General features: G+C 40.4%; 1 protein-coding gene across 1 annotated transcript; it reads left to right on the top strand.

The window, feature by feature from the left end:
• Positions 1–1,997: 1,997 nt before the first annotated feature.
• On the top strand, positions 1,998–25,986 carry loxl1 (lysyl oxidase-like 1). The gene is made up of 7 exons (XM_079620055.1): positions 1,998–3,532; positions 11,133–11,241; positions 11,527–11,664; positions 19,066–19,222; positions 19,488–19,583; positions 22,144–22,259; positions 23,192–25,986. Exons 1-7 carry the CDS (start codon positions 2,509–2,511, stop codon positions 23,196–23,198), a joined length of 1,647 nt encoding a protein of 548 aa, XP_079476181.1. The 5' UTR covers positions 1,998–2,508; the 3' UTR covers positions 23,199–25,986.

Genomic DNA, 25,986 nt, shown 5'->3' on the forward strand with positions numbered 1-25,986 from the left:
GCCAGTATTATGGAAAACATCCCCTTTTTGTTCGGCAGAAGAAAGTCTCACAGGTTTGGAACAGCATGAGGGTGAGAAAATGGTAGTTTGGCTGAATATCACTTTAATAAATCACACATAATGAGGATTCTGGTGTAAAAGACAATGGGCTCATTGGACAGATCACTGTATAAATAAAGTAAATGACTGTTGCACTGAAAGATTATTGTGCGTTAGCAATCAACACAATGTGCTGATGTGTAATTGGAGGGGAATTCAGTAGTTCAACAGTGAGCATGGTTGTGAAAATGAGCGGTTTTCATTTTAATCACCTTGAGGCTCTTGCCTGTGTGTGTGTGTGTGTGTGTGTGTGTGTGTGTGTGTGTGTGTGTGTGTGTGTGTGTTTGTGTGTGTGTGTGTGTGTGTGTGTGTTAGGGGGGGTGATAGCAGGATTTTAAGAGTCTCTGAGTATTTTCAGACCTTTGCGTCGAATGCGAGACACTTAGATGTCAAAGATGGAGGTGAGATCACAGCCAGTGATTTCTGAGGCTAAATGCATCATGTCAAGTCTTTTGAGAGTTGGAGATGCCAAACCACATGCTGAAGGAAAGGTTTAGCACATGTTCTTTTAAATTATGATTGCTTGTAGTTTGACAAACAATAGTTTCAAGTTACTATAAGAATCAGTCTTCCCAGAAGATTATTGATGCTCTAAAGATATGTGTCCATTACAATATTATAAAAATGGCAATGTAGCATTTTGTGAGAAACGCATCTGGAATATTAAGGCTATGTTTACACGGAAACGATCTGAAGAGAAAACGCAAAAAGTTGCGTTATTCTGCGTTTAGACGAGCGTTATTGGGGGGTAATCTGCGTGCATATGGTGACGCAAAAGTGTGTGAAATTGGATGTAGTGTGCACTCCAGGCGGCTAGGTGGCGATGTGAAGCACTGAAAGTGAAAGAGACGCTGACACAGTTTTTCATGTTTAATACGGTAAAGCTGCTGCTTTAACCCTCGGTGCTCTTTGCGTATCGCTCAATAAAGATAGATTTTATTTTGTCAATGAAATTAATGCTATATTTTAGTTTGATAATGTTTTGTTATTTTCCTGTACTGGTGCGTGCCTGTGACGTAACGCGTACACGACGCCTTCGCTGTCTAGCAGACTTTTGCGTTTTTACCGTTTTTGCCCTTTAGACGGGAACGCGACGGTGGAGCGTTTTTAAGATTTCCACTCTTTAGGGTGGTTTCACTTTTTTACGTTTTTAAGCCCCAAAAACGCTGTTGCCGTGTAAACGAAAGGCACATCCGATAAAATATTTTTACGTTTTCACCCGCGAACGTTCTCGTGTAAAACAGGGCCTTAAACAGTGATAATAAAAAATATGGTTTGTGTATTCGGCCTCTTCTACAAATGTTAAAAAGCAGGGCTAGATTATAATACTACTGTACATATCATGCACTTGGGATTGGTTTTCAATCGAGAGTTTTTTTTTTAAATATGCTAATATCTGTAAAAAAAATATGTTTACTGAGCTCCCTCTGCATATTCATATAAAGCTTGTAGAATTATGTTAGGTTTTGCAATGTAAGTGATGCATATATGCTCGCTATATCATCTATCTTTGTTTACTGGAAGGTATTTTTCTTTTAAATGGAACTGCTTGTTCCAAATTCTGCTGACTTTTTTTGGCCTCCTCTCAAGTACATAACTTGGATTTCTAAACATCCTGCTGGAATTAATGTCCTCTCATATGCTGTGATGATGACGAGTGTTCATATAAATTGTGTTTGGAAAAACATGAGACAAAGGCAGAGCTCTCCTCGCACCTGGGTGGGTGAACCTAGGCCACGCACCAGACATCCCTGCTTGTTCAGAGGGATCAAAGCAAGTCAACACAGGCACACTAGATATTCAAGTGCCTTCACAGATGGTGATGTTGACTCTGGAAGCCTGTGCAAAGACCTGGCTTTGCTGTAGTTTAGGAAACCGCTCTAGCACTAGGGCCATGTGGGATCTCACTTCAAGAAAAGAAAAAAGAACATGTTAGATTGAGTGAGCGAGGGAGAGGGAACGAGAGAGAGAGGGAGGGGGAGATCAGAACATTTTTTCTTTTTTCACAAACCATTGTAAGCAGTCAGAGAGGCAAATAGTGAAGTGCAGAGGAGAGCAACAGGCAGTCGTCTCCAGAGAGAGCCTGAGAGCAATGCTCAGTCCACTGACAACAACTCAACATCCGGACAGTAAGGAAGAGGGAGGTTTCTCATTCTTCACCCTGCCCTGGGGCATCAGAAATCATCTGCCTTCCTCACAGCTATGCCTGCACCACATACTGAACCAAGGACAAAGTGTATTCCCTGCATGTAGTCTGATCTGCTCATGGACACTATAAGTCCTCCATGCCTTACCATCTTTAACCTGCTGGATCAAAGTATTCAATTCGGAGTTTCATTGTCCACTCTTTTCTGAAGTTTCTAGAAGGTCTTGGAAGTTGTTTTCCATTTCCATGCAAGTCTTGTCAAAATGTTGCCTGTTGTTTTCATGACATGGTGGGTCTGTGTGTTGCTTGGAACCGTAGGGGGACAATCTCAATCTCAGCATCAGTCTCAGACTGAGGACTCAAACCCCTGGAGACAGATGATTCGATGGGAGAATAACGGACGTGTGTACAGTCTTCTCAACAGTGGGGCTGAATACGTCCCGGCTCGGGCTCCGGAGCGTGACAGGAACCATCGAGTGCTACTAGCGGACGCTCCCAACCGTAGATCACAGGGCGGGAATGTACGGAGACAAGCACCTTCAAGAGGAACCTCGGTGACTGTGCGAGGTCAAGCCAGACACCCGTTTGGATTCGGCCAAGTGCCAGAAAACTGGCATCAGGGTGCAACTGGGACAGGTGAAACAAGTCGCTTCCAGTCCTCTACCGGCTCTCGTTTTAGACCATCCTCAGGATCATCCTCCTCATCCTCCTCCTCATCATCATCCTCTTCTTTTTATCCACAGTATCCGTTCCCTCAACAGCCACCTTATGCTGCTCCTCATGACTCGGTTTCGGACAGATCATATGAACCTCCCTTCCGTGGAACGGGATACTCTTCGGGCACTAGTGGCGGATTCGGAGGGGGTGGTTACTCTGCCGGCAGTTTTGGAGGGGGTAGCTATAATGGAGGGGGTCCTGCAACCGATGAGAGGTATCGTTACTATCCCCCTTACGGTCAAACCTATCCTGTTGCCCCTGTTGCCCCTGTTGCTCCTGCCCAACCTGCGCAGCCACAAATCTCCGATGGGTTGGATCACAGATACACGCACAGCCTGTTCAACGAGGACTCTCGAGATAGCGGTAATCCAGCGGTACCTGTCTCTAATGGTGCTTCGAGCAACACAGGCTCTGCAGTGCAAAGCCCCCAATATGAACAATTTCCACCCTTTGGAAGGCCTCAGCCACAGCCTCCGTTTATACAACCAGCTCCTCGCAACCCTCTCGTCTCCAACAATGCAGAGAACCCCAACATGAACGCAGGGAGTGTTTATCGTCCTCAGCAAAGAGGTATGATGTATTTCCATGTCTTCCACAGTAAAGAATATCCGGTCTCTTTGCACATCCCAAACTAATGTCATTTCTTTTTGTTCTTTTTTTTTTCAAAATACAGATTGTTTCAAAGTACACTCTAAAAAATGCTGGGTTGTTTCAACCCAAATTTGGGTCAAATATGGACAAACCCAGCCTTTGGGTTAAATTTTTCAATTTAAAATGTTAACCCAACGGTTGGGTTCGTCCATAGTTGACCCAAATTTGGGTTAAAACAGTGTAGCTTTACAGTGCTAACAGGAAAATAATGCAACGAAGTTTTATTTTGGCTGTACAGCAGATCTAGAAGAACATAGTGTCATAGTCCAGCTTAAGTAAGTTCAATGATGATTCATTTTTGTTGGAAAATAGTCATTAGTTTAGTTAATTTATCTAACCAGCCGTTCTAGAGAAAACAGTGATGTCATTGTCCAGCTCAGTTTTGTTCTCATATAAGGGTGTCAATGCAGGAGGATCAGTAATATTGTTGAATATTAAGTGTTCCCAACTAAGCAAGCCAAAAGCCAAATGCGACAGTGGCAAGGAACCAAAACTCAGGTGACAGAATGGAGAAGAAAAAACCTTGGGAGAAACCAGGCTCAGTCGGGGAGCCAGTTCTCCTCTGGCAAACGAACGAACTGTACAGTATATGATTATGATTCAGGCAGCATTACAGGTCAGAAGTCAGATTGGATCAGAACATTCAGAATATGTATCCAGTTCCATCTTCATCCAATGTCACTCAATAGTTTACCAGCTCTCCAGAAAGGTTGCTTTTCTTTCTTATGACCTAAGGCCCAAGTGTCTATTGCAGTGAATGCTTAATGTTTCACTTCTCAAACAAGGCTGCAGCTCATTTACTAGGCTGCTATGCTACGTAAAGTTAATCACAGAGGAACTGCAGTTGGTACTTAAGCTCTGGCACGGTGGGAGATTTGGGGAAATGGATGCACGTGAGGAGCTCGTTTCAGATTTGCTCTCTCTCTCTCTCTCTCTCTCTCTCTGAAGTAAAGGAAGTGAGAGAAACAGAAAGACATCTAAAAAATGTAGTTCTTCTGCCATCTATTTGTGTTTCCTGGCAGCCGCAAGCCCTTTGCATATTTGACAAACGTGTAACCCAAGGGGACTCAAACTGCACAAAGTTGATTGGAAAGCTGTTTGCTTACGCAGCTGGTCATGGGCATTACTTATAAGCAGATTGTTTTGTTTGTTTCCTCATGAGCAGACTGTGAAAGTTACTCCATCCTAACGTCACCCCAGCATCATTCATTTCCATCCCCCCCATTGCCATTGATGTTCCAAGTTCATCTTTGTCTCAGAGCCTGGGTTATTGGAACCAGGTGTTGTGGGATGTGTGCGTGGGTGTATAAGTATGTGGTAGTTGGTGTGTGTGTGTAGTGCCTATGGATACACATTCTGCACAAAGAGTGCTCATTGTTTGAAGATTTGGTTCTGGTTGTGGTGATGACTGCACTGCGAGGGCTAAGGGTGAATGATCCCAGTATTTGCTTTAGAGGGTGGGGTAAGGGGTAAAGTGGCTTGGTTGTTGTGGGGTGAGAGTGAGGTGGATTCTGGGCTGTTACTGTATAAGTTTTTTGGAGTGGGGAGATGGAAAGTACCCAGCACACATGGGGTCCATTGCCTCAGGAAACAGAAAATATTTTGCTAGCCCCTAAATAAAAGTGTGCGTGTGCATATATGTGTGTGAGGAGGTGGGCGTGTGGAAGGCCTCTGGGACATCGCTGGCCACTGCCAAGTTTGCAGGCTCATTTTGTAATGTGAAATGTTCTTTGTCTCTTTTTTTGAGTCACTTCACGCATGACAGATCACCTCAGTTTACAAAATCTGGTCTTAAGGGAAATGGGTGTAAACTAAATCAACTGGAAGGTACACATGTGGAATAAAATTGCTCATTACTTGAATGATGCAATCGCAAACAAATAAAGTGAAATCAGTCAGAGCTCCAGCCTGTAGAAACGTACACTATACTTGAATTTGGAAAATGAAAAAATAACATCAGTTGGGACACATTTACAAGATTGCAGCATAAAACCTCTTTTGGATATTGAGATCTGGGGCCGTATTCACAAAGAATTTTATCTTACCACTAGGAGTACTCCTAAATCGCACTAAAAGATTTTAGCTAGGAGTGTTCTCTTAAAAGTTATTCACAACGCCTTTCAGACCTACTCTTAGTAAGGAAAAATGACAACTCCTAAACTAAGAGTGAGTCTTCGTTGCTATGGATGACGTCAATTATCATGCACGAGCTTCCTCGCAATGATCACGGTGATTGGTTGTTAGATGCCCTGTCATCATGCGAACCATAACACAGACGTACCAAATCATGGAATTACGACATCTAAATATGTCTGTGTCCTACACAAAATAATAATAATAATAATGTCATCGAAATGCATATATAAAGACATGTGTGTGCAGGTCCCAGTGAAGTGTAATTCTAAAAAGGCAGAGAGAGAGAGAGAAAAGTTGTGAATTAAATTAAATTAAATTAAATCAAGGTAGCCTAATACCCTAATGAAAACCGCCACTTGCCTAATAATGAAAAACTTGCATTAACACTTGCTTGGTTAATTGACATCCTATTAGCCTAAATAGACTACTTAAAGCAAGGAAATATTGCTCCTATTTAAAGGAACACTTCGACTTTTTGGGACTTTATCCTATTCAACGTATCCCCCAGAGTTAGATAAGTCCATACATACCTTTTTCATCTCCGTGCGTGCTATAAGTCTGTTTGACGCACCCCCCGCTAGCCTAGCTTAGCACAAAGACTGGATGTGAATGGTTGCAGCTAGCATACTAATCCAAATAAGTGACAAAATAACGCAAATATTTTCCTATTTACATGTTGTGATTTGTATAGTCACAGAGTGTACAAAAAACAAAGTCACATGAGACACAGACATATTTTAACCGTATAAATACTGGGAACTATATTCTCTGAAGGCGAAGCACTGCTACTTGGGCGGAGTGATAACCGCAGCACCTGAGACGCGCCGTTTTTTCTTCTGTCAACAAAACCAACGTGACTATACGTGAGCTCTAGCTCCGCTCAAGTGTTACTGAGACGACAGAGCGCGTTCGAGGCAACAATACTAACATTACAGGGGATACATGGAGCCCGTAAACAACTGCAATAGTAGTTACCACCCTATTCATATAATAGTGTCACTAACGTTACATTAGATCTAAGTTAGCTAATGGCACTGTTACAGTAACGTTAGGCTAAACATTTAAAAATATAACGGAACACTTACCGCAGCCGCTCACTTTGTCCTGTATGTGATATCGATGGGATGGCCGTATCCTTCAGCACACGTTCCTTGTGGCAAATTCCCTTTTTTGAAAATAGTCGTCCTCAGTGAAATGTACCGAGCAAACATAATGTCCCTTGATAATCTCATTAGGTGTGTTTTGATCAATATCCAGAGCAAGTAGCCATTTCTTCATCCGGTCAGCGTTTTTAGTTGGAATTCTATGAAACATCATGGTATTACCTGGTCTCCCCTGTTTATTGTCACAGCTCTTTACAATACAGCGAAAATCCATGATTGTAAACTACGCTTTTACTATTTATAAATTGCTGACTCTGTAACCCAAACTCTGAACGAACTCTCTGCTCCTCACCTCGGCCAAAGAGTATAGAAGTAACTCTTTGCCTCGGCGCGTCTCAGGTGCTGCGGTTATCACTCCGCCCAAGTAGCAGTGCTTCGCCTTCAGAGAATATAGTTCCCAGTATTTATACGGTTAAAATATGTCTGTGTCTCATGTGACTTTGTTTTTTGTACACTCTGTGACTATACAAATCACAACATGTAAATAGGAAAATGTTTGCGTTATTTTGTCACTTATTTGGATTAGTATGCTAGCTGCAACCATTCACATCCAGTCTTTGTGCTAAGCTAGGCTAGCGGTGGGTGCGTCAAACAGACTTATAGCACGCACGGAGATGAAAAAAAGTATGTATGGACTTATCTAACTCTGGGGGATAAGGGGAATAGGCTAAAGTCCCAAAAAGTCGGAGTGTTCCTTTAAGTAATGTAATAGTTGAATGACGGTGGATTATGAACTCGCCAAAACGGAAAAGAAAGCCCAATTGGACGCAGGATCAGTTACTGCTGCTGGCCCAGTTGGTGTTGAAAAAAAAAAAAAACATAATAAAAGGGAAATTCGTCACTGGGATACAACATCGAGAATTGTGAAGTTTGCATCGAACACAATCTGGGTATGGGTTTTCTTTCTATTCACAAACATGTCCTCATCCTGACGTGGTGCAATTATTTTAATATGTGTCCCGTCTAGCAGCGACCACTCCGGGCACTCCGGCAATATCCATAAAGCTGGCTTTGTTTCTTTGGAGTTGGCGAATGTCCAAAGGAAAACGTATGAACTGTCGAATAATATGGGGTCTACCGAGTGCATTGATGGTTTGGTGAATGGATCTGCTTACCGATGGCTGGGATATCGCTAGATCGTCGGCATTACACAATTGCATTTTCCCCGTTGCCAGGTAGCGAAGTGTTATCAAACATTTCAATTCGGCACTGATTGGGTTGTTGCGATTAGTTGGCGCTGTTATTGCATCCCTCACAAGATCCACAACAATCAGTATTCCGTCACGGTTAAGGCGGTGTCTTTGTAATAACTCTGTGTCATTGAGTGTCTCCAACACACTGCGTCGCGCGGCGATTTTAAGATCCTTTGTAAATAGGTCTTAGTGAGTTAGGAGTCCTCTCGACTTCTTTTAAGCTGTCCCAGACTTAGGTGCTACTTTTAGGGCTAAAATGCTTCGTGAATTACTCTTAGTGAAAAAAATTAGGAGTCCTAAAGTTAGGAGTGACACGCCCATTATTTTTAGGAGTTGCTCCTAAATTCGCCTGTTAGGAGCTACTTTTAGCCTTAAAATTCTTTGTGAATACGGCCCCTGGCCTGTATCTGACTAGCAGTCATTCAATAATTTTACTTAAAAGCCTAATCTTCCTGAAACATATGCTGCCATCAGGGAAGACCCTTTATGTCTCTAATTTGGTGTGCGATTTTGTATGAAGGTCTGGGTCTTTCTTCCTCATCTCATTTAGGACATGTTGTGTAAAAACCATAGCTTTGTGTGCATTGTAGCTTGCTGTTTATAATGGATGTTGGTGTAGTGCAGGCTTCCAGTGAACAGAGCTTTGTGGCGAAAAGTGCAGACTGTGTGTAAAATCCTTTGCTGGTGAACCACAGTCTTTCACACTCACTTTACACTGTTTACAAGAGCTGACCAAGAACGTTTCCTGAGGCCTTTAAGTCTGTCTCGGACCAAGCTGGCAAATTGGATGTGTACACAGAGATGGGGATGGCGAAGCATTCACTGGAGTAGAAGGGCGGCACTAATGTGCCTGAAATAAGGAGACTGACCAAGACCATCATGTTTTCTAGAGTGAAAGTTGCTCTGAACATGCCTGCAGCAGATGTACGATTGGATCTGCACTCAACATTTCTTTGAAGAAATCTGATGGACCACTGGCAAAACATGCTGGTTCTGCAGCCAAATGAACATCTAAGTCTTGTTGGTGAAGGTGATTAAGGATCCTGATAGTATCATATGCTTGAGTCCATCCGTGCTGCTCTTCTCAACAGGGTTCTTTTCTCTGAAATCCGTGACATGCAAAAAGCCGGAAAGCAGATATGCTGTCACCTTCCCTTTGAAGAAATGTTAATGTCCACGTAAGGACTTAGACTTCACTTAATATATTCACAAGATTCTTTCGACACGAAGTAAACACAGCCAGCTTGCGTTTTAAGTGTAAATAAAGGTGATAAGTAGTTTCTGTACTGGGCCTGTACCGCTTGGCTGAGAGTCTTAAGAACATTAGCTGTCACAGCTAGCTCTGTTTTTCTATTTTTCAGTTTTTTTTTTTTTTTAAACAGATTTGGTCACAGGCCCAATTTGGATCCAGCAGGGAAGTGATCTCATTTTCGTTTGGCTGTCACCGCTCCCTCATCTTTTGTACTCTATCTCTCTCTTCCTCTACGACGTGCAACACTTTGTTCTTTTTTTTTTTTCTTATTTGTGCGTGACCTTGAAACCAGATGAGAAACAGTGTTTGATACATTATACTGTGAGGCTTCAGCATTACCTCATCAAAAACCTCTTCATCTCTTGTGTATTTTTCAAAGGTATGCTTATTTGGATACTGCCATTTTTCAAATATTTTACTTTCTTTTACATTTAAAGGTATGTAACATCAGAACAGCTCAGAACATTAAAGCAGCACATTTGTCCCCAGGACCGTGTGTTATTAAACCTGACATTGCTGGGAGGAAAAGATACTGGTTTCCTCGTTAAAGTTGATCTCCAAAGCTGGTTTTAGAAGGGTTTTATGCTCTTTTCGGGTGGCTAAGCAGGTCCATGTGCTTGTTGTAAAGGGGTTTGGACACATTTCAGGAGGTCACGCTGGCCGGTTTGGTGGTTTTGTGACACTTCAGGTGGTCAGAATTGTCGGTACTGTGGTTTTAGAGTGGCTTTGAGGCCTTTTTATGTGTTCATACTTGTCGGTTTGGTGGTTTTATAGTGGTTTTGGGACACCTCATGTGACCTAAATAGTCAGATTGGTGGTTTGAGAGTGGTTTTGAGCACTTTTACTGGGGTGTGTTTCCCGAAGCCAACTATGTCCGCAAGTGCCGTCGTTCTTTTGGGAAACACACCCCTGTTTGGATGGTGGTTTTAAACTGGTCTAGGTGGCCACTCTAGTGTAACAACGTATACCAAAATGTATATAAAATACATTTATTTCATACTAAGTATACTACAAATCCATTAACATATATACACACATATTGCTTGAGACTTACTGATATAAATGTTATAATTAAGGTTTATTTGGAGAACTATTTCACAATGCACATTTGTTAATATTAAGCCTAAAATGTGTATTAGTGGATAGTATGATATCTGTATAAAATCAGTCTTTAAATGCAACATATTTAAAGTGTACCTTAAGTATACTTATATAAGGTATACTTATAATAGTTCCACTTTAGCACAATCAAATATAATTAAGTATATATTTAGTTAGACCTCAGCACTATTATCCTAAAGTGCATTAAGTACAAAATTAGTTGTTTCAATTTAGCAACCTTTAAGTATACCAATTTAGTGTACCAACAGTACAAATGCAGGGTATTATTAAGTACATAAATATGTGAATGTATTTGTAGTATACTTAACATAAAATAAATGTATTCCAAATACATTGTGGTATATTTATTTTTCACTATTTTTCACTCGTTTAGAGGGATTTGGACATTTTTCAGGTGGTCAGACTGGGTCGGTTTGGTAGTTTTGGAGTGATTTAGGCACTTTTCATGTGGTTAGACTTGTATTTGCAGGTTTTTAGAGCGGTTTGGGCACTTTTCATGCTGAAGACTAGCTGAAAACAAGCTTGACCAGGGCTGGTGACCTGCTTAGGCCAGTTGCATATATATATATATATATATATTCCTTCAGTGTAATATTTGTGTGCTTCAGCATCTGTTTCTACAATGTAACTCTTATGATGTATCGTGTTTTTAGGATTGCCTGACCTGGTTCCTGACCCCAACTATGTCCAAGCCTCCACGTACGTTCAGAGAGCCCATATGTACTCCTTACGCTGTGCAGCCGAGGAGAAGTGTTTGGCCAGGTGAGGACTCTCAACTCTCCACTCTTTATACTTCTGTTTATGAAATGGCCATTCAAAGCTGGGCAGGCTGTGTTTGCACAATAACCCTCCCACACTCCTTTACAACTGTTTACACCACACCATCCAGTAAATAGCCAATTAGAGGGATGTGAGATGACATTTGTGGAGTTCTTCATGCAGAAATATGGGTGGTGTCGCATCATATAAATTCCAGCCTGCTCTCATATATACAACATGTTTCATTACTCAGTGCTGCAGAAGCTCATTAATGTTTCCCGTCCTCAGCTCCGCTTACAGTGCTGACGCCACAGACTATAGTGTCAGGGTTCTTCTGCGTTTCCCTCAGAGAGTGAAGAACCAAGGGACGGCGGATTTCATGCCCAACAGACCTCGCCACACCTGGGAGTGGCACAGCTGTCACCAGTAAGTTCAGATCCAACAGTCTTTCTCTTTATATCTGTGCATGTGGAGACCCAACAAAAGATCATGAAAACTTGCCGGTTTCAGATGTTTCTGTGTGGATGAGAAACTTTTGGAAAACGCTTGCATATGCTAGAGTGGATGGAGAGCGTTTTGAAACGAAAACACAGTTAACTCGCACTAACCACAAAGTCATGATTCTTAAAGGAGTAGTTCACTTCAGAATTAAAATGTCCTTATTAATTATTAATTTACTCACCCCCATGTCTTCCAAGATGTTCATGTCTTTCTTTCTTTGGTCGAAATGAAATGACGATTTGTGAGGAAAATTTTCCAGGATGTTTCTCCATATAGTGACTTCAATGGTCCAAACGGGTTGAAGGTCCAAATGTGAGTTTCAGTGCAGCTTCAAAGTCTCTCACGATCCAGCCGAGGAGAGTCTTATCTAGACAAACCAGCGGACATTTTCTTAAAAAAAAAAAAAAAATTATACACTTTTTAACCACAAATGCTCATCTTGCACTAGCTGTGATGCGACACACATTAGGTCAAACGTGGCGAAATAAGACCCAGTGTTTACAAAGCAAACGTGCAAAAGACTAAGTAAACCGCTATTTACGAAAAAAAATAAAAAAATAAAAGGTAAAATAACGATGTTGGACAATTTTGAAGTTGGAGGAGAAAATGAGATGGACTTTTTCGCCCTACCCCCTACGTCAGGTTACCGCCTGAAGGTGATTACGTAATGCGTGAAGTCGTGGACGTACAAGTCAAAGTCAAAGTATCTTTATTTGTCTCCCCAAGGAGAAATCTGTTTTGGATGCAAAGAAAAATTGCTACAGAACTATTAAAACAGATACATGATTACAGTTAAAAGACAAGAAGTGCATAAAACATTAAAGCTACTCAGAGAGCTGTGCAAATTGCAATCCACCATTTTCTAAAATCTGTTTGTGCAAAAATGATATCATATCATGTCCATACATAACATTCTATCAAAGATTATCACTACAGTACATTAATAAATTCATGGTCACACGTTCATCACTGCTGATTTACAAGCTTGATTGAGAGAGGAACAAATGAGCGCTTATACCTGTGTTGTGTTTACACAGAGGAACCCTGTACCTCTTTCCTGAGTTCAAAAGCTCAAACTCTGAAAACAACACATGAGAGTTATCAGATATAATGATCTTAGCCTGCATGATTGTTGTCTGGTCAAAAAAAGACAACAAAAGTCGAGGATTTGTGGTTAAAAAAGTAAAACATTTGTATAAAATGGCCGCTGGTTTGTCTAGATGAGACTCTTATTCCTCGGCTGGATCGTGAGAGACTTTGAAGCTGCACTGAGACTCACATCTGGACCTTCGACCCGCTGGACCATTGAAGTCACTATATGGAGAAACATCCTGGAGTGTGTTCCTCAAAAACCTGCATTTCTTTTCCACTGAAGAAAGAAAGACATGAACATCTTTGGATGACGTTGGGTTGAGTAAATTATCAGGAAAATTTAAGTCTGAATTGAACTAATCCTTTAATTCACCATTAAAGCTCCATTGTTGCATCCGACAAACACAGGAAAGATCCGGATTGTACACACACGCACCTTTTTACAAGCCTGGAGCTACAAATCAATACAATCCCAGCCCTAACATGATTAAAAGTCCCAGAATGATGGAATTATAATAGTGCCAGATTTTAGAAAGTGAGTTTAAATTCCTTATCTTACATCAGAATCTAAATGAATTTTGGCATCGACTTATGTATTTTGTTTTCACTTGGCGAAGGGCTGTTATCCTCAGAGGGGATTTCCATATCATTTCCATGTACAATCAGCTGGGCCTCGTGACACGTGAAAATTAATGTCTGTCAGTACTTGTCAGTGTTTGTTCGCCTGTAGCTGTTCATTACATCATGTCTACATTTGCAAGCGAGATGGAGAATTGGCGAGAGTTGTTCTTTCGCTTCAAGTTAAACTCGCTAGACACGCCCACATCACATCATCTCTGACAGCTGTCACTCACATCAGCTCGAACTGCAAACTGAGAAAACTGAAGGATCATGTGACACTGAAGATGATGCTGAAAATTCAGCTTTGAACACAGGAATAAATTACATCTTACTAAATATTCACTTAGAAAACTGTTATTTGAAATTGTAATAATATTCACAATATTACGGCATATTTGATCTAATAAATGCACCCTGGGTGAACAAAAGCGAGAGAAAAATCTTACTGAAATCTTCCTTAATTTTCACAGCAAATCTTGATGCATGTAATTAATTGAGATTAATTTATTTATTTTTTAATAATGTTAAATAGCATATCATGCAATTGATACAATTACATTTTTAATCGATTGACAGCCTTACTACATTCACATTTACATTTATTCATTTAGCAGACGCTTTTATCCAAAGCGACTTACAAATGAGAAACAATAGAAGCAATTAAACTAGCAATAGGACAACAGTATGTAAGTGCTATGACCCTTCACAGTACAATCCAACGCAATTGTTTTTTTTTGTTTTTTTTATAGATAAGAAAGTGTTAGTAGTACTGGATCAAGTGCTCAAGTGCTGCCGAAAAAGATACATCTTCAGCAGTTTCTTAAAAATGGCTACGGATGCAGCAGCTCTGGCTGAGTTAGGCAGATCATTCCACCAGTAGGGAACAGTCATGGTGAAGGTCCGAGAGAGAGATTTCGTGCCTCTTTAAGATGGCACCCCCAGACGCCGCTCACTTGCAGAGCGTAAGTTTCTGGACGGCACATAAGTCTGAAGTAATGAGTTCAGGTATGAGGGAGCAGTGCCAGTGGTTGTTCTGTAGGCAAACGTCAGTGACTTGAATTTGATGCGAGCGGCAACCGGCAACCAGTGCAATTTCGTGAGGAGAGGAGTGACGTGTGCTCTCTTCGGCTCGTTGAAGACCGCTCTAGCTGCAGCATTCTGGATCAGTTGCAGAGGTTTGACAGTGCAAGCTGTGAGTCCAGCCATGAGAGCGTTACAATAGTCCAGTCTGGATAGAACAAGTGCCTGAACAAGGAGTTGTGTAGCATGCTCTGATATGGGCCTGATCCTGCTGATGTTGTACAAGGCAAATCTGCATGATCGGGCAGTGCTAGCAATGTGGTCTGTGAAGATCAATTGGTCATCAATTACCACTCCAAGGTTCCTGGCTGATCTTGATGGAGTTATGGATGACGAGCCTAGCTGGATGGTGAAGTTGTGATTAAGTGCTGGGTTAGCCGGGATTACAAGTAGCCCGGTCTTCGCAAGGTTTAGTTGAAGGTGGTGGTCCTTCATCCAGCCAGAAATGTCAGTCAGGCAAGCTGAGATCTACGGCTACCGTCGGATCATCCGGCTGGAATGAGAGGTAGAGTTGTGTGTCATCAGCATAGCAGTGATAGGAAAAGCCATGTTTCTGAATCACAGATCCTAGTGATGCCATGTAGATTGAGAAGAGAAGTGGTCCAAGCACTGAGCCCTGAGGCACACCAGTGGCTAGATGTTGGGTCTTAGACACCTCACCCCTCCACGACAACCTAAAGGACCTACCCGAGAGATAAGACTTGAACCACTGGAGTGCAGTTCCCGAGTGCAATAGCAAACTAATTAAGTTTGCTATTTGTAATACAAATTAAGCTGCAAGTGAAACATTAGTGAAGATGAAAGTTTAGTTGGTCGACTCTCGCAATGGAAGAAATCCTGTGTTTGAATGTCAGATAATTAGCGGAGATGCATATGGTTGTGTTTTGCTATTGCACTGACATAAACTTGACTTCTGTTGGACATTACTATCAACACTCACTTTTGGCTTAGGATCAGTTTGAGCGCTGACTGCAGTCGAGATGCTAGCAGTCAGTTTTGCTCATAAACAAAAGGGTTAGTTCACCCAAAAATCAGTAATTCCTCGCCCTCATGTTGTTCCCTGGCAGACTTTCCTTCATCTTCGGGACACAAATGAAGATATTAGTGATTAAATCTGAGCGCTGTCTCACTCCTCCATAGGCTTCTGTTGTTATTGAAACTTGCCGGCCCAGAAAGTTAGTAAAGACAATGTTTAAAATGTTTTAAAAAATCCAAGTGACTACAGCGGCTCAACCTTCAGTTTATCAAGGAAAGTCTGACGGGGAACAACATGAGGGAGAGTAATCACGGACAGAGTTTACACTTCTGGGTGAACTAACCCTTTAATGTTGCCTGGAAATGTCAGCACATGAAGTATTCAGCTCTTTAACTAATTTCTAATGCAATTAGACAGCTAAGCTATGTGATGACTCTCTTTGACAAAAAAAAAAAAAATTCAGAAGACCTGGAGAGAGACGTTTGGCAATGAGCAGAAGGTAATCTATAATTGCGTGCACTTCTCTGCTTTGACATGTTTGATATTGTGTAGAGATTAACAGTGTTTAAGTATTAACACCTGAAATGAAAACTGCATGGCCATCAGAATGAGCTTTCCCGTGTGTATTGCTCTCCACATCCACGCAGACACAGGCGCAGTGTAGAGCGGCAGACGTGATTGAGTCACAGACGGACTTCGGCCCTTCATCTCTGATGTAAGAGTTGAGGATTATTGATGGAGGACCTCGGTTCCCAGAGGCTTTGATGACAGCGTGATACAACACAAAACGTATATTTACTATACCTATGTAATATATTAAAGCAATAAGCCCCTTGAAGCCTGTCCTGTGAAGTTGTCCGTGTTGTGCCTAAAACCCCCTCAGCTGTTCTACATCCACTGTAAAACATGGCCTCTAGGGGCGTATCACTTTTATAAAATGGTTACTCCATAAAATTATTCATTTGAATATTTAGTTTATTCATAAAATAAACACCAGCAAGAAAAAATATATAACGTTATAACACATAGTGACCGCATTACATTAACAAAGAGTATAGAAGTACTTTGGTAACACTAATGTAATGCGCTCACAGGTGTGTGTTTATTGAGTAATTTACAACGGCTTCGATCGCGGCTCAACCAATCAGCATCAAGGACCGGAACTATCCGTTTTATAAATATATGTATATCTATTATGTATAATATGTCAATATTTTATAGTAAATTAATTAATTTATCATTGTGGTTTCATAAATCAAATTCATAAATGTGTGTGTGTGTGTGTGTGTGTGTGTGTGTGCACGGGTGTGTGTGTGTGTGTGTGTGTCTTGTATGTAGGTGAATGTGTGAGTGTACACATTCGTTTTGTGTGTGTGTATGTGTGTGTGTGGTATGTAGGTGAATGTGTGAGTGTACACATTAGTTTTGTGTGTGTGTGTGTGTGTGTGTGGGTGGGTGTGGGTGTGGGTGTGTGTCGGTGGGTGTGGGTGTGGTATGTAGGTGAATGTGTGAGTGTACACATTAGTTTTGTGTGTGTGTGTGTGTGTGTGTGGGTGGGTGTGGGTGTGGGTGTGGGTGTGTGTCGGTGGGTGTGGGTGTGGTATGTAGGTGAATGTGTGAGTGTACACATTAGTTTTGTGTGTGTGTGTGTGGGTGTGTGTGTGTGTGTGTGTGTGTGGGTGTGGGTGTGTGTGGGTGCTCGCTCTGTCATTCATATATAGTTTGCTCAGGGATTTTGCCTGAAATGTCTGTCATCCCCTCATCAAATAAGATTTAATATGCTTGGCTCTAACATACGTGGCTTATGGGAAATATCGTATCCCTGTGGAAAGTATGAACTCTGTCCCTGTCAGAGGAAAGTACCCGTGTTTCCCTGCCGCCGTCCTTCAGGCTTACCACAGCTTCCTAGAGAAGAAACAGCGCCGAGACATGTACAGTCCGGCTCTATTCAGCCGGGAAACACTGCTCAAATATTAATGCATTTTCAAAGACTTTACCAGAAATAATTAAGTGTAAATAAATGTAAATTAAGAGTATTGGGAAACACTTTATTTTACAGTATCACTTGTGACATACTTACTGTATAATAACAGCATACTACACAACTAAACCTAACCAGTAAATGCATATTGTTAATTAAAATTACTCAGTACTTTAATGTATAGTTATACTGTAAAAAGGACAGCTTTACGTAAAGTGTAATTCAGATATAAATTGTATTTATGCATTTATGTTAATGTGTATGAGGGAAGGGAAACATCGAAGAGTGTCTGAAGTTTTGAAAACATGACGAAAAATATTCTAACTTTCACAATCTGCACTTACAAAAGTTTCACTAAACAATTATATTTATTTTCTTTGGCGTACAGTATATCAAATACCTCTGCCATCTGACTGCATGATGATATCAGCGGATTATAATTAACTCAGACGAAAACCATAAAACAACTTGTGTTACTTAAACCTAAATGGTTACACTTTATTTTGAAGGTGTCTGTGTTACAGTGTAATTATACATTTAAGCACTGAGTAATAATGATTAACTACATGTACTTACTGTAGTGTTAGGGTTAGGGGTCGCACTTTACTTCACAGGACAGTGATTAGCTAAGAGTTACTGGCGAATATAAGCTAACTACTACGAGCTAACTTTCCTGTAGCTCAAACATTACATTTTAACGTAAATTTCATCTAACAGTGGGGGAAAATTCATACATTTTTGAAGGGGACACTAATAATACAGCCAAAGATGTGCTTGTACCTACACAAAGGAATATTTGTTTAAATATGAGTTAGATTCAGGTTCACCACTCATATTATAATTATTAAAGTATGTTGCTTCGTCCACATAGTATTTTAGGTTTTGTCTGGGACAGACAATCCCAGTGATCTGACACTTAACAATCATACTGAGCAAATCCCAACACAACGGTAGATCTACAATATTAGCTCTGACCAAGCGGCAACTCCCAGTCTCTCTCCTGAATCCAAAACTGAAGTGAGTTAAACTGCAGTTCATCCACTGGCCACTAGAGTCCGGCTCCAAAAGAGAGTCAATCCCATAGACCCGCATGTTAAAATGCCCAACTTTACAGCAGAAAAAAATAGGTTTACAACCTGGTACAAAAAGTGGTTTTGGTCTATAAAGCTATATTTGCCATTTATGACGACTGTGAGGCGGGTGAATATTTTTATAACTCATCCGTTTAAATTATATTAAGCCTTAAAGTTCTGCATAATTAAGGGCGTGGCCACTTGAGTGACAGATGGATTGCCGCTGATGTCACTACTAGCCGTTTGTCTGCTGTGTGTTAGCATCACGTCAGCTAATCCCCCTCGCTGCTCTCTGGCGACGGCCGGCTCCACCCACTTTGGGATTCAAAAATGCTCATACGGCGGACGTCACAGACACTACGTCCATATTTTTACGCCTATGGATGGTCGTTCTGTTCTCCAAACCCAACCTCTCTCTCTCTCTCTCTCTCTCTCTCTCTCTCTCTCTCTCTCTCTCTCTCTCTCTCTCTCTCTCTCTCTCTCTCTCTCTCTCTCTCTCTCAGGCATTACCACAGTATGGACGAGTTCAGTCACTACGACCTGCTGGAGGCGAGCTCTGGCCGGAAGGTGGCCGAGGGACACAAGGCCAGTTTCTGTCTGGAGGACACGACCTGTGACTTCGGCCATCTGAAGCGCTTCGCTTGTACTTCACACACACAGGTACGGTTCTGTTTTGACACCGGTTCTTTTGAAATGCCATGTTTTTACACACTAATTACTATGCACTAACATTAAAATTAATCATACTAATGTAAGACACTGGCACTACCTTAGTTAACATGAACTAAGAATGAACAATACTTCTTTAACACAATCTTAGTTAATATTATTTTCAACATTTATTAACACATTATTAAAATCAAAGGTTGTATTTGTTAACATTAATGCACTGTGAACTAATATGAACATACATGTGTGTCCCCAGGGCTTGAGTCCAGGCTGCTACGACACATACAATGCAGATATCGACTGCCAATGGATTGACATCACGGATGTTCAGCCGGGAAACTATATTCTCAAGGTAACGTCCTCAAACATTCACACTCGAGCAAACACATTTCATAACCGTCACACAGAGAATATTGTGTCTACACATCCAAACAGAATATGACACAAAAAAAGTCTTTAGTAGGGCTGCAACTAACGATTATTTTAATAATCGATTAATCTGTCGATTATTTTTTCGATTAATCGGATAAAAATAAAAATAAAAAAGCATTCATTTCCAACCCTTTATTCAAAAACAGAACTGACAGTGCAAATTCACAGTGCAAAAAAGTCTTCAGAAAGTTCACAAACAGGCTCGGCTCCTTGAACATCCCTGAGCTGTTAAAGTAATCATTTTTAAAAAATTGACTAACACAAAAAACATACACGTGCTTTACATCTGCCAAATATATAGGACTTTTTTTTTAAATAAAGTGCACAAAAATATATTTTTTAAATAATTTTTTAAAAATAAAGAAAAATACAAATCAGAAAACTTAACAGGATTTGTTTAAATGTCAGAACTTGTTCTCCACACTACACTCACAGATGCACAAATTCTCACACTCACAGACGCACACACTCACAAAAAAATACAATGGATTGACCACCTCGTATGGTGTGTATTTTGCAGCTCATCCTTTCCGAGCATATAGTGAAGTTTCTTAGAGTAAAGAATGAAAAATTCAGTGCTGCTCGGACACACTCGGTCTCTCTCACGCGCAGACACACTCGCGCGCAAACACACTCTATATCGCGCGCTCTCGGACACACTCGGTCTCTCTTGCGCGTGCAGACACACTCTCACGCAAACACACGTGTCTCAAGCGCATTGTCGCTCGCGGAGTTCGCTTCGCTTTTGTCTAGTCCGGCTCCTCATAGCTCTGCGCTCAACTTTTTTTTTTTTTTTTAAACATCTCCGCGTCGCGCGACACAACGAATCGATAATGAAATTCGTTGCCAACTATTTTGATAATCGATTTTTATCGATTTTATCGATTCGTTGTTGCAGCCCTAGTCTTTAGTAACACTTTATGATAACTGCACGCTATTAATCATTAGTTAAGCATTAGTAAACAGTTAATTTATCATTTATAAAGCATTAGTAGACATTAATAAGCAGTTTATAAATACAGCTATAAATGCTGTATTCTTGATTTATAAGCATATATATAATGCATTTAATAATTGTATTTTCATACTTTATTAATGATCAATGTATCATTTCTAAATGAAGTTTAGCATTATTTACACACCAGTTATTTAGGAGTTGTCAGTGGTTCATAAGATCACTTAGAAAGTGTGAGTAAAAGTGTTATTATTCAGACATATAGTAATAGTTACTTAGTGTGTTAGTAAATGCTTTATTAACATGTATTTCTACTGTAATTCAGGGTTAGTTCAGGAAGTTACAGTATAAGCATTTAGTAGTGGTCAGTTAACTATTTCTGTGAGCTCATCTAAAGTGAGGACTAGTTATGCCTTATAAAGCATTTATAAAGGAGATTTAAAGGCTGTTAATATTTCGATGTTCTGTATCGCTGTGTTGTGTTTGTTTCTTTTTTCAGTTTAGAAGACAAATGAGCATTTAAATCTCCTTTATAAATGCTTAATAAGGCATAACTAGTCCTCACTTTAGATGAGCTCACAGAAATAGTTATCTGACCACTTCTAAATGCTTTATAACTACCGTAATTTACTACATTAACTTAAATTTCGAAGTGATCTTATGAATCACTGACAACTCCCAAATAACTGGTGTGTAAATAACACTCTAAAAAATGCTGGGTTGTTTTAACCCAATTTTGGGTCAAATATGGACAAACCCAGCCGTTGGGTTACATTTTTAAATTGCATTTTTGATCCGACGTTTGGGTTTGTCCATATTTGACCCAAAATTGGGTTAAAACAACCCAGCATTTTTTAGAGTGTGATACTCCATTTAGAAATGATAAGTTGACAATACAATTATTAAACTCATTATAGATATGCTTATAAATCAAGAATAAAGCATTTATAGCTGTATTTATAAACTGCTTATTAATTTATATTAATGCTTTATAAATGATGAATTAACTGTTTACTAATGCTTAACTAATGATTAATAGCGTGCAGTTATTATAAAGTGTTATAAAGTCTGTTGATGTGCAGCTGCATCAGGATTATCTGTGTGATATCTCAACTCTTCTGTATGATATCGATGATGAGTTCGGTGTGTGTACGACACACTGTGTGCTCATAAATAAGTTAACACACATTCAGCTCCAGTTCGACCTTCAGCAAAACAACACCTCAACAGCCGAAGTGCAATGATGTTTAGCCTTCTTTTGTGTTATGCTTTAGCAATGGAGGATTGAACGAGAAGTGTGATTTCCGTGCAGAAAGTGGAGGAATAAAAAAAAAAAAAAAATCTTGTCTCTGGTTGTTATAGTTCACTCATAAATCAACCATATTTTTTTTTTTTTTTTGCCACAACAAATTTACCTTGACTAAATTTAAATGTAACAAAAAGGCTTATAGTATGACCTCATATATACATGTCATGGGGTGCACTTACTTTTTCCCAGCACTGAAGGTCTAAACTCTGTCTCCAGCTCCAGGTCAACCCAAAATACTTGGTGCTCGAGTCGGACTTCACCAACAATGTTGTCCGGTGCAATATCCAATACACGGGCCGCTTCGTCAAAACTACAAACTGCAAAATCTCCCAGTAAGTACAGATCGCTTTTTATAGATCATTGACCAATATCAATCATAAAGGAGTGTGTTAACAGATCGATATGTCCATAATGCGCAGCATAATTTTGGTTCACACTGTATTTTAAGTTGACATGGTTACACATTACTCAGCCTGTTCTCACGTAAATGCGTCTCTATAGCACGCCGTGTGTTTATCGTGCAATTTATACGCAAAAAAATAGTTTTTACGTGCATATGATACGCAGTTTTCGCGTGCATTTGATACGCACTCGATTGCATGTAATACACACGCACCCCACACCACTAATTCTACCCAAACGTATAATACACACGCACCCCACATTACTAATTCTACCCAAACGTATAATACACACGCACCCCACACCACTAATTCTACCCAAATGACGTATAATACACACGCACCCCACATTACTAATTCTACCCAAACGTATAATACACACGCACCCCACATTACTAATTCTACCCAAACGTGTAATACACACGCACCCCACATTACTAATTCTACCCAAACGTATAATACACACGCACCCCACATTACTAATTCTACCCAAACGTGTAATACACACGCACCCCACACCACTACTAAACCTACCCTATCCAACCCATGCGTATCCTATGCACGTAAAAACTAATTTTGGTGTATAAATTGCACGATAAACACACTGGGTGCTGTAGAGACGCATTTAGTGTGATCTGGTTGCATTACTACATGTACTCACTATATTAATAACAGTAAATTATGCATAATTACAAAACCAATCCCTAACCCGTAACTCTATAGTACGTACATGTAGTTCATTAATATTACTCAGTACTTAGTTGAGTAAGTCCAATGTAATACGGCACCTTCAGATAAAGAATATGTTTCAATGTTCCTCTGAAGTCCAGCCGCTGTCCTCACTCTTGTTTCTGCTTCTGCAGGTCATGATCTGGAGGATCTGGAGGAGTCTCCGTGAAAGCGCTGTTCCATAGCAATGTGAATGGTGTCGCTGTGATGGTTTATTGTTTTTGTCTTGGTTCTCATGAACCTGGATTTAGCGAGAGGAACGAGCACACACACACACACACACACACGGTCACGCTCACACACACGTCTGTTTTCTTTACAGAAACCCCGTTACCCTGTGGCTCTTCATAAACACACACACTCACGGCCCCCAATTTAGTCTAATTCCTTCACTGGTTTAAAGTGGGTTACAACGCTGGAATGCAAAGTGAGATTATTGGACTGCAATCCCGTAATTTAGATCCGGAAAATCAGCAACTGGAAACAATCCTTCTCTTTTCCAAGCCTCTCTGTTTGTCTGTGCCACTTTAGTGAAGGTGCGACGCTGAACACGGTGTGTGTGAGAGAGATCCTCCAGCTAAACAATTCAGTCAAGAGTGCTTTTAGTTTGAATGAAAAAATAAAATAAATTGCTTTGGGATTAAAACACTTTGAATAAAAGCCTTGAATCCGAAAGCTGGAAGCAGTTTATCAAGCTGTCTTTACCTTGGAGGCTTATCTTAGTCTTTTACGTAACCTGCTGCAATTTACATTAAATTAGCTTGTAATGGTGCCTTGTGTGTCAGTCCACTGATTGTTATAATGCAAACTATGCTATACTTGCGTAGTCCCGCTACTAGAAAAATGAAGCTGTGCCAGTAGGGATCAATAATTGTTGATCAAATGAATTTTCCTGAAGAATTAACAGCATAATGTTGATTACCGGAACAAATATTTTCTAAATCCGGGTTACGGTGAGGCGCTTACAATGGACGTAAGTGTAGAAAGACGTTCCCCGATTTCTATGTGAAGGACTCGGGATGTTTTTGCTTGGAAAATCAAAAAGATGTGATATTACTCTCTCTTCTGTTCAATGTTCAGGAAAATGCAGAAAGATTCCTACAGTATTGTAATGTCAATCTGTCATGCAAAGAAATTACATTACTTCAAACTATTCTCACAGAGCCAGATCTATATTGTCTATAGTCTCAAATTGATAATCAAACTATCATAACAATGATATTTTAATGTCGACATGATACCGGTGAATCTCAGATCTGATGCAAACACATCACTATGATCCGATGCTTTCTGAACGGCTGTTTTCTCACTGCTGTCATTTTAGTTTCTGTTTAGTTTGTTATTGAGAGGAAAGTGCAGCACATATTTACATATTCATCTAACCGTCACTCGTGATGTCCGTTAACAGTTTATCACTGCAAATGTTTTTTACTTCGAAGTGAAGAATGAACAAGAACATTGCCGTGAGAGTATCAAAGCATTAAATCGCGTTCAGTCTCTTGAGCGTCACGTGTTCACGAGTACGAGCCGCTGCTGTTCACTGAACGGCCACCGGTGGCGCTAATAACAAGGGCTTCTGAATTACACATATGGCCCATTTAAGTCATTTTGCTAAATGTATCTTGATTTAGCGATGTTTAGATATTAGTGGGAATAACAAAAATACTGAGAGTGTTTGCAGTGAACAACACACACTGTTCATGTCTCGTGGCTGAACTATTGAAATAGTGAGAATTTCCCCATTCACTTCCATTAAGTGCCTCACTGTATTGCTTTTTTAATGAAAAGTCAAAATATTTTTTCAGTGGTAATCGACAATATTTAAATGTATGCATTTACATTCATAAATGCATACATCCCCCAAAAAGGTCTACATTTACATTCTCCGGGAATGAAACCCATGACTTTTGCGTAGCTGGCGCCATCATCTCCTGTTTGAGGAACATAACATTACCTTGTATATTGTCTTGTACTGAACCCTGTAATATTCCTTAAGCTGTAAGTTTGCAAACCTTTCGTTGTGAGATTTACTTGTGCTGTGTTAATACTGACATCCATGTTGGAACATATCTATAGTTTCTTTAACTGCCAGCCAACACAGGTCACCGTATGCTTCATATGATCAGTTAACCCACTCATGTATGCCATTAGCTATAGGTAAGACATGAACTTATGTTATCATATTGTACTCACTGTTCTTGTGTACTTGCTGTGTTACACTCCAGGAATTCATATTTCTTTGTATCTGAAATTGAGATTCATGCCTTGATTTGTTAAACCGAACACAGACTTGGATGATACTACTGTTGCAAAGCTAACATTGCATAACTTGATGTTACTGACAATCTTAAAGGGATAATTCACTTTAAAATGAAAATTCTGTCATCATGTAGGCCGTGTGTCCACCAAAGGCGCTCTGCTGGAAACGCCGAGCTGTGTGTGCTTGAGAGCGTTTTGGCAGCGCAGTTTTTTTTTTCAGTTGAGACGCATCGTTGCTATGATACAGAATATCCGTTGGTCCTTGTGGTATTAGTCCCGCCCCTCCTCCACTGTGATTGGACGGTTGGCTAAAAAGTCACAGTGATGAGTGCTGCGTTTTACCTAAAGTTGAACATTCTTCAACTCTCGGCGACCTGTAAAAAACGCTGAGCGCTCAGCGCTTGAGTGTTAAATACTCGGTCAGCGCCTCGTGGCGTTCTAAAAACGCGGCGTTCCCATTGAAAACAATTGAAAAAAACAAGGGGGTAATCCATCCGCCGGAAACTGAAGCCTCCCCGAGAGCCGCCATTGTAGCAGATCATCTCCTGTTGTTAGCACTCCATTGACTCCCATTCATTTTTGCGTCACTTTGACAGCGAATAACTTTACATCGGAGGCGTCCAAAGACTCCATTTGTCCATTATTTATTTCTAAAGAAACACGACAATGT

This window comes from Phoxinus phoxinus (assembly GCF_949152265.1).
Source record: "Phoxinus phoxinus genome assembly, chromosome: 8".
Lineage (NCBI taxonomy): Eukaryota > Metazoa > Chordata > Actinopteri > Cypriniformes > Leuciscidae > Phoxinus > Phoxinus phoxinus.

Excerpts from the sequence above, each read along its gene's own strand:
- loxl1 (XM_079620055.1), top strand. The coding sequence starts at position 2,509 with ATGTTGCCTGTTGTTTTCATGACATGGTGGGTCTGTGTGTTGCTTGGA. Across the intron at positions 3,533-11,132 it reads TTATCGTCCTCAGCAAAGAG|GATTGCCTGACCTGGTTCCT; the intron begins GTATGATGTATT and ends TCGTGTTTTTAG. Across the intron at positions 19,223-19,487 it reads CTTGTACTTCACACACACAG|GGCTTGAGTCCAGGCTGCTA; the intron begins GTACGGTTCTGT and ends GTGTGTCCCCAG.